The sequence below is a fragment of the Numenius arquata genome, chromosome 7 (assembly GCF_964106895.1).
Source record: "Numenius arquata chromosome 7, bNumArq3.hap1.1, whole genome shotgun sequence".
In the NCBI taxonomy this organism is placed as follows: domain Eukaryota; kingdom Metazoa; phylum Chordata; class Aves; order Charadriiformes; family Scolopacidae; genus Numenius; species Numenius arquata.
In genome coordinates this window covers 18911199-18919927 of record NC_133582.1, presented here as the reverse complement: position 1 = coordinate 18919927, position 8729 = coordinate 18911199, and the positions used below count along the sequence as shown (strand labels likewise).

General features: G+C 38.5%; 1 protein-coding gene across 1 annotated transcript; it reads left to right on the top strand.

Annotated features, from left to right (window-relative positions):
- The first annotated feature begins 320 nt into the window (after positions 1–320).
- ZUP1 (zinc finger containing ubiquitin peptidase 1) lies at positions 321–8058 on the top strand. Its single transcript, XM_074150650.1, has 9 exons — positions 321–406; positions 1279–1375; positions 2478–2646; positions 4023–4211; positions 4309–4324; positions 4560–4709; positions 5355–5506; positions 5836–6056; positions 7288–8058. Exons 1-9 carry the CDS (start codon positions 321–323, stop codon positions 7333–7335), a joined length of 1128 nt encoding a protein of 375 aa, XP_074006751.1. The 3' UTR covers positions 7336–8058.
- Positions 8059–8729: the final 671 nt, after the last annotated feature.

Genomic DNA, 8729 nt, shown 5'->3' with positions numbered 1-8729 from the left:
AAATGTTATCATAGCAAATTGTGATTATAGGTTAAATGGGGCAAAACATGGTTAATAGAAAGAAGGAAAATACGTCTTAAAGTTGTCAGGTATTTCGATACAAATTCTTAAATGGTTAGAGGAGAGTAACAGCTATTTAGAATTGGCTGCCTTTCACTGTGGAGTTTCAATGGCAGCACAAAATTCATTACTGTGTATTTATCTTAGGCTGTATATCAATTAGGGGGGTGATTCTTGCGAAAAAACAGGAATTGCATTAATTAAGAAACTACATTTCTTATTCAGACATAGGAAATGATGAACAGCTATATGAATGTCCAATGTGCAGTCTTACCTGTACAAACATTCAGATTCTTGAAGAACATGTGGATTTACACTTAGAGGAACAAAGCTTTTCAGAAGGTACGTGAAAGGATACAGACTTGATAATACTTGAAAGCATTTACAAGTATTTGCATGTTGCTGCATAGAATCTCAGACAAGATTTAAACTAAATATTTCTTTAAAAAGGGAACTGGACACATACATAATGAAGTGAACATAGTTAGTAGCAAGTAAAGGGCCTGTATGTTAGCCAAAACTAAAACTTAGAGCGAAAAATGTTTAAAAGACAGCCTTTTTTTTTTTTTTTCTTAGCTGTATAGAAGATTTACATACACAGAATTTAAAGTGGCATATTCTGGTGTGTTGAGCTGAAAATCTATAGCTTATGAAAACTTCAATTTTTTTTTTCTTTTCTCTAAATGCTTGTGCTGATTTATCAGTCATAGCGATAAAGGAATCAAAATTAATTTTTTTGTATTAACATGGCTGATAAACCCCTGATCCTAAATTTGTTTTTGTCACTTTGTTATAAGACTACTGGCAGTGATCCTAGAAGCTGGTAAGTGCGTGGTATTCAAGAAACTGGGACTTCTTGCTAACAATGAGGTAAAACATAGTAAACAAAAGCTGTTTTCTTAGTAGTAGAGGTACATGCATTATTTGCCAAGAAATTGCTCCTGTAGCTCTGCATAAACTTTGTCCAAGTCAAGAGTGTCGTGGTTTAGGCTGAGTCTTGATAGACTGAATGCAGTCAGTCCTGTTTACTGTTTGTTGCTAATAGCTCAAAACGGTGCGGGATGCATCTGCTGATATTAATGCTCACTTGTGTTTATGTTTGTCTGCTTAGAAAAGAATCTTTAAAAATTAAATAAATGATCCATCAAAGCATTGTTAACCTCCTCATCAAGTCCTCTCTCTTTGGAATGTTGTTGCTTGGCTAGGTGGGAATGTAAGAGATCTAGAACTGGCTCAGTGGCTCCAGACTGAAGAAGACAAACGGCAGAGATCAGAAGAGGAGAAGCGAGAGAGGGAAGAATTTAAAAAGCTGCAGGTACACTAGTATTTCTGAATGGTAAAATTTTGAACAGTTGTGCCGTTAGAAGCTGAGTATGTTGAAACTGTAATGACCTGGAATGGCCATACCAGGTCAGACCTGTGCAGTAAGACGGTTGAGTTTGAAGTATCTAAAGGGTGGGTTGAAGGAGGAGGGAGCCAGACTCATTTCAGTGGTTGCCAGTGAGAGGACGAGGGGCAACGGGCACAAGTTGGAACATAGGAGGTTCCACTCAAATATGAGAAAAAACTTCTTCACGGTGAGGGTGACAGAGCACTGGAACAGGCTGCCCAGGGAGGTTGTGGAGTCCCCTTCTTTGGAGATTTTCAAGACCCGCCTGGATGCAGTCCTGAGTAACATGCTCTAACATGCTCTAGGCAATCCTGCTTCAGCAGGGGAGTTGGACTAGATGATATCTATGGTCCCTTCCAACTCTAAAAATTCAGTGAAATTCAGGTAGCGGTACAGGAGTAGGGTGCAGGCAAATGCAGGCTCTTGGCAACCCTGTTCCTGGCGCAGGTGCTGGGTATGCCTGCCTTGAGCTACTTGGCTTTACTGCTCAGAGTGGTGCTGGCTCAGGATGGAGCCGGGTGCTCCCTGTGCACACCACACTGCTCTCACTGGGGCCTTGGCATGCCTGCTGCCTCATACTGTGCTCCACCCAGCTCCAGTGCTCTGCCCTGCAGCGCAGCCTGCAACATACTCCCTGGCAGAGTGCCTGAGGCCTGAGCATCCTGGCTATCCTCTTCCTGGGTACCATCACTCCAGTGACCACTCCCCTGCTTAGGTCCTGCTTACCTCTCCCTCCCATCTGACAGCCCTGATAGCTCATTTCCCACTCTCATTACCTTCTGGCCATTGACTGCCTCTGTGCCAATAGCTGTCTGCCCAAGAGGGAGCAGAGGGATGTGCCTGCTCTTCCAGGTGTGGCTTTCCTAGTCCCACATTCCTATTCAGGAGTGAAGCTTGGCCTTCAGTTCTAAAATATCTTATTTCACTATTTCTCACAGTTACTGATTGTGCATGCAGCTTCTTGAAATCGTTAAATGTGAATTTTAAAAAAACATTATTTAAATCATGCACGTTCCATCTCTAACAGAGACAGTATGGCTTGGATAATTCTGGAGGCTACAAGCAGCAATTCCTGAAGAACATGGAAAGGGAAGTTGATAGAGGAAAGATGCAGCCGTTTGAGTATCACAAGAGAAAAGCTGATATGATGGAATGTTTGGCTTTTGGTATAGATGATGGGAAAACAAAGACCTCAGGTAAAAATGGTGAAATTGTATACAACTAAGACTATAGGTTTTAGACATAGGCTGTAGTGACCAAACCTGTCTTGGTATGGTATGTTTCTAACCTTTATTCTTTTTTTCTTTTTTTTTTTTCTCATTTCTTCTTTTTTTTTTTTCTGTTTTCTATGGAACCTTGGAACCAAGTAGTCTGGTTAAGGGCTCAAATACAATATGTATCAAAAGATACAAATGTCTTATTACAAGTTGTTTGTCCTCAAGTGTGTGCTTGTTTACTACTTAGTCATCATTGGTTCCTAACCTAGTGTAGCTGTCAAAATTTACAGTAGCTTTTTATCTTGTGTTTCAGTTAGTTGTATCACATGGATTGATCACAGGTAAGCACAGTGTTCATCTGGTTACAAAGTCCAAGACAGGACTGGGAGGAATACACATCGACTTGATAAATCTTCTTTGAAATGTTTTATAACTGGTATAAAAATACAATGCCAATGCATTTCTATGTCCCTTTCAAAAGACTTCCTTGTCTTTACTTGCCAAGACCACAGTTCAGAGGTCTTTTAGCTTATTGCTAGTGGTTGTAGTTTATAAAATATCCGTTTGGTTCTTGACAGGTGAAATGAAATTTCTTCTATAAGACGTATTGAGCAGAAGTAATACACTTAAAGTTTTCATTCTTGGTAATGATTTGGACTTCGGAAGGGAATTCAGAAAATAATCTGGGATGGCTATGGAATGATTGTCTTCACAACTGCATGGCACTAAATGGCTTTTGAGAATTTATATATACAAATTGGAGAGAGCATTCCCAAGTATGTTATTTTATGTAACAAAGAAGGATTTGGAGTATTCTGCAAGTGGATTTTTTTAAAGAATATTTACAATCATTCTCAAATTCTGTGCCATTCCTTTTCTTGTTTTAGTTTCTCCAGGAAAAGTAATTTTGGGGGAATAAAAGGATTACATAGTATGCAGAAGTATTGCCATGTTTTTTAAGGGGATGTTGTACTGGAGGTGGCAGTGGCATAGAAATGCTTTATTGGTGACAGGTGCTTTTCCTGTTTCATCATAATAGTTCCTGTGCATATCACAGTTTATAATGTAGTCCAAGCTGTTAAATTTAAAATATTCATTGTGTAGCAGCAGTGAAAAAATAGCTTGAGTTCTGAAAGCTTCATAGTACATACATTCATCAAAGAAAAAACGATTGAAATGTAATAGGTGCAGTGTCCGCTGGTTTTGTGGTTTGGATTCTAGATGTAATACAGGATAACTTACAAGTTTTACAATAAATTGTCTTAATCTGTATCTGTTCCAAGCTGAGGAAAGAATCTTTTTCTGGCAACTTTTCTAGTTCATTTTACAGATAAAGGTCGTGTTTGGTCTTTTAGGAATCATTGAAGCATTGTGCAAGTACTATCAGAACGAAAACAAAGATGTGAGGCACGTATGGCTTTCAACAGGAGTAGATCACTTCCACTCATCTTTGGGCGACAGAGGCTGGGGTTGCGGTTACAGGAATTTCCAGATGCTCCTTTCCTCACTGTTGCAAAACAGCTTGTATAATGACTGCTTGAGAGGTATTAAACAAAACGCTGCCTATTTGTTTCACGTGCCTTGCATGACAACTGATGATGACAACCGACTGATGCTTTACTTTTTCATTTACACGGCAAGGCTTACTAGGTCAATGGTACCTGTTAAAGGCTTGTTATGCCACTGCATCTTGCTGTGGAAAGAATCAGAGGGGTGAATACTGGCAAGGCATGATGTGGTTGCAGTTTTAGCTTTAGTTTTTTTTGGTGCATCTTTGTATCATCAACTGCCTCTTATTCAGTAAGCTGAATATTTTTAACTAATAGACTATTTCAGTAACTGTAACCATAATTCAAAACTTCTTCTGTTCCAGATACTACGTCGATTCCTAGTATACCAAAGATTCAGTCCATGATTGAAGATGCCTGGAGAGAAGGCTTTGATCCTCATGGGGCATCTCACTTCAACAACAGATTACATGGTTCCAAAGCATGGATAGGAGCATGTGAAATTTATTCACTGTTAACCAATCTCAGGATAAAGTAAATATTGCTGCTGCTGTTGTTGTTTTTAAGTGCTGTGCTATTAAAGGTCAGAATTACCAATGGTGCAATGACAAAGTACCTTGGTGGCTTTAAATTTAACCAACCTACAAACAGATCTGATATAGCACAGCATAAAGCTGTATAACTACTTATGCAGGTACAAAGGTTGAATAACTACTTAGATCATTGAGACTTGGTGAAGAATTGTGCCACGTATGCGTAAAATCAAACATTGGTTAAAAACTTAATTTCTCTAGAAGTTTCTTCTGAAGAAGAAACTGAATTTCAGCTATTCACTTGCATCATTCTGAAAGCTGTTAATTGGATTCTGTAGTGTATGTGTATCACACCAAAAAATCAAACATTTTAATGTTTGCAAGCTTCACAAGTTGTTGTTAAACTGAGGAGTAGAGAGTTGCTTTGCATTGCTTTGTAATTATGTGTCCCCTACTCCTATATTTAACAAAAAAAAAAAAAAAAACAAAAAAAAACAAAAAGTGGTAATGACCACTTGATGCCTGGAATTGCTGTGTTTGCAAAACATTCCTGGTGCAGGAGGAAAGGACTGAGAGGTGAAAAAGTTACTTTAACGGACAACCTATTAGAAAATTTATTGTTGTTTTTATTCTGAATGTTCTGTAGGTGTCAAATCATTGACTTTCACAAACCAACTGGCCCTATGGGTACACACCCTCGTTTATTTGAGTGGATTTTGCGTTATTATTCTACAGATCGTGAAGGTGGTGCAAAGGTAGTGTGTACTTCCAAACCACCTATCTACTTGCAACATCAAGGTCAGTATCACAATAAGCTGGTTTCTTTCTACTCTCTATCCTTCTTTATATGTGCTGCAATTCAAGGCAGCATTTTACATTCTGTCTGCATTTAATTGAAGGCATGGCTTGATTTCGTGTTATTTTTTATTTAGTAAGAGCAATGTTAAAGTTTGTATTTTTATTGGAAGGAAGAGCTGGGTGTGACTTGGATCTCAACTTTTTGACATCTGTTTGCTTATAACTACCTTATTCAAGTAACATCCTCCTTGATCTGAAAATAAGTAATATGCTACAAGGAATGGGATTTATGTGTTTTTAAAAATACTGAAACTCTATTCTGAAATTAGGTCATAGTCGTACCATTGTTGGGATAGAAGAGAAGAAGAACAGAACCTTATGTTTGCTACTGTTTGACCCGGGATTTTCTTCCCAAGAAATGCAGAAATTGCTAAAACAAAACAACGATGGTGCTAGTCTCAAACTACTTCGGAAATTTGTGGGTAGCTTAAAAGAAACGCAATACCAGATAGTGGCTGTAGATGGTGTGCTCTCATTGGAAGAGAAAACTGTAAGTATTTCAGAAAATAGTTTGTCTAAGAAAATTTAAGAGAATTTGCCTCTTTAATACTCAAAATGCATTTGCATATATGGTTGCATGGTATGTTTTTTTTCATCTCTTCGCTTTCCTTGTTCTTCTTCTCTGCTACTCTCTGCTTATTCTCTCTGAATTGAGTAATCATAGGATATCAAGACCAGAAAGATTTTGCAGATAAATGCGTGCCACCTTGATGTAACTGACAACTTCTGAATTTTTTATGAAGCTTGCAACAGTTTGCACATGTAAATTAGGAGAAAATATTGTAAGAAAACAGAAAGAAGAAAAAAAAGCCTAAGTAAATTATTGTGGGCATATAAGCTACTTACAAAGCATTCATAGTCCAGAATTCATGTTCAGGGGTTTTTATTGTAAATTTGTAAAGCTTTGTGGAGTCTGTCAGCCTTTGATTGTTGAAGAACAAGGCGCACAGATACTGAGGCATAGCCATCCAATTTCTCCTCAGCTTTGACAGAATAACTAGTGCATTCTGTTTTCTGAAAGTACTTAGAAATTAATATATTCAAAAGACAGCTCTGAGCAACTTAAATGTTTGAGCTGTTGGCGTTTTTATAAATCCTATCCACGTGTTTCACTTCAGGCATTGAAACTTTTTAAGACATCACAAGTTTTCAGTTGAATATTAGATTTAATGTTTGTTTCTTAAGCTTTCTCTTTCCTACAATAACAAATTGATTCTGAGGACCCATGTTCCTATTCTGTGGTGTCTTATCAGCAGTGCTCAAGCTTCAGAACAGACTTTTGTTTAAACTATGAAATAACTGGTGACTGAGTCACCTGCTCAACTGTATTTAGCATCTGCATATTGAAATGAGGCAATGTCTTAAGTGTTTTCTGGTCCTGAATGTCAGAAATATCAGTGAAACACAAACATCCTCTCTTACTCCTACTCGCAAATGCTTTAAAATTCAGGACACAGTAAAAAGAATTGTGTTCTATGGGATTTCGGGGGGGGGGGGGTGGGGGGGTGGGTGGGTTTGTTTTTTCTTCCTCTTCAAAGATTTGATATATATTTAAAAATATTAGTTGTTTAGAATTTTATCTTGAAAGCTCCCATTTAATTAAGATGAAATATAGCCCCTTACACTCAGCTTACTAAACTACTAATTTGGAAAATGCTCTTCAAAAGTGGTATTCTTGTCCATTAAACTATTTACATTCCTCTCTCCCCACCTTTTCTTAGGCTCGCTGCCATGCTTCTCGGGTCTTAACATCAGAGAAGATTCCTTAAAGGATGCCTTTATTACCTCTTTCTGGAATTTGCTGGATGCAAAACATTAAATTTCTGGACTGTGACCCTAACTCAACAATTTCTAGACATAAACTATGTCTCCATAAATGCTTGGGGGCTGCGGAGAAGCACAACACTGGAGTAAACCTGTAGTTCTGATCTTCAATCAGAACTGCCCTCCTAATGAGTCTGTACCTAAAGTATTACAGCCCTTGTCTTACTAGAAAATTTGGTATTTTCTTAGTTGCTTAAATTACCAAGCAACACTTACCTTCCCGTAGCAAACTATGCACCATAGTTAACTGTCAATAAGAGTGGATAAAGATACTATGGAACTACTTTACTGGAGTGCCTGGTCATGGTTTACCTCTGTAAATATATTTATGCTGCCTCTGTGGCCAGTGCTCTTACCAAATTTGATTAAGAGGTATCTATTATGCCTCAGCAGATTCTGCAGCTATTTGCAAAGTACAGAGACAGTGCAGTGATTTCATGATACATTCCGCCAGCGATTAGTTGACTCCTGAACTTTTTTCCAGTTAGCTGGTTGCTCTGGCTGTGTCCCTGTAAACACCAACATGCGCTTATGAGATGGATCAGTGTTAGCATTGGCTGTGGGGTCCAAAGTGGGGTGCGTGTGCTTTAGGGGCTGCACAAGACAATCCATTGGAAGTAGGAAGAAAATACTTCTTTTGTATCATGAATAAATAAAAAACTATTTTTAAGAAGTCTTTATTTCATAATTTTTTATTTCTATATTTCTGTATGCTTTATAAAGTATATCGCCTAGGTCTCAGAGGTATCTCAAAAGGATGTTTGAACTGACTGTTGACTAAGAGGCCCTATTGTGCAGGCTTAATGCCACTTAAGAGACTGGATCTATCGGCTGAAACAAGCATGTTGGGCGTTGGAGGCACTCTGCTGTGTCTGAGACCTCAGTCAGCCAGAGCAGGGTGAGTTGTGCCTCCCCAGCAGGGCAGCTGGTGGTTGGGGAGGGATGGTCAAGTGTATTACAGATAGCACTAGATGCCTTTGCTTAAGCAGCTGAATCGTGCCAGAGCATCCATTTGCTGTAGCTAGAGCTTAGATACTGCCCTTCCGTTTAGACGCTCTTACTTGTTGACATCTGTCTAGGTGTAGGTGTAGGAGTCTTAACATGAAGCTGTTTCTCTCGTGTTTAACATGCTCTGGCAATAAGCGCTAGTAATTTTTGGAAGTAGTGAAACACCTGAACGTGTAAGGATATTACAGCCCACAAATCAATAATTTTCTGAAACATGCATGAAAATAAAAAAAATTCCAATTATGCAAATGCATTAACGTCAATAGGTGTGTGGAAGCGGCCTATAACCTGTAAAAGGGTTAAACATTTAGGACAGTGGGGCAGAGACTAG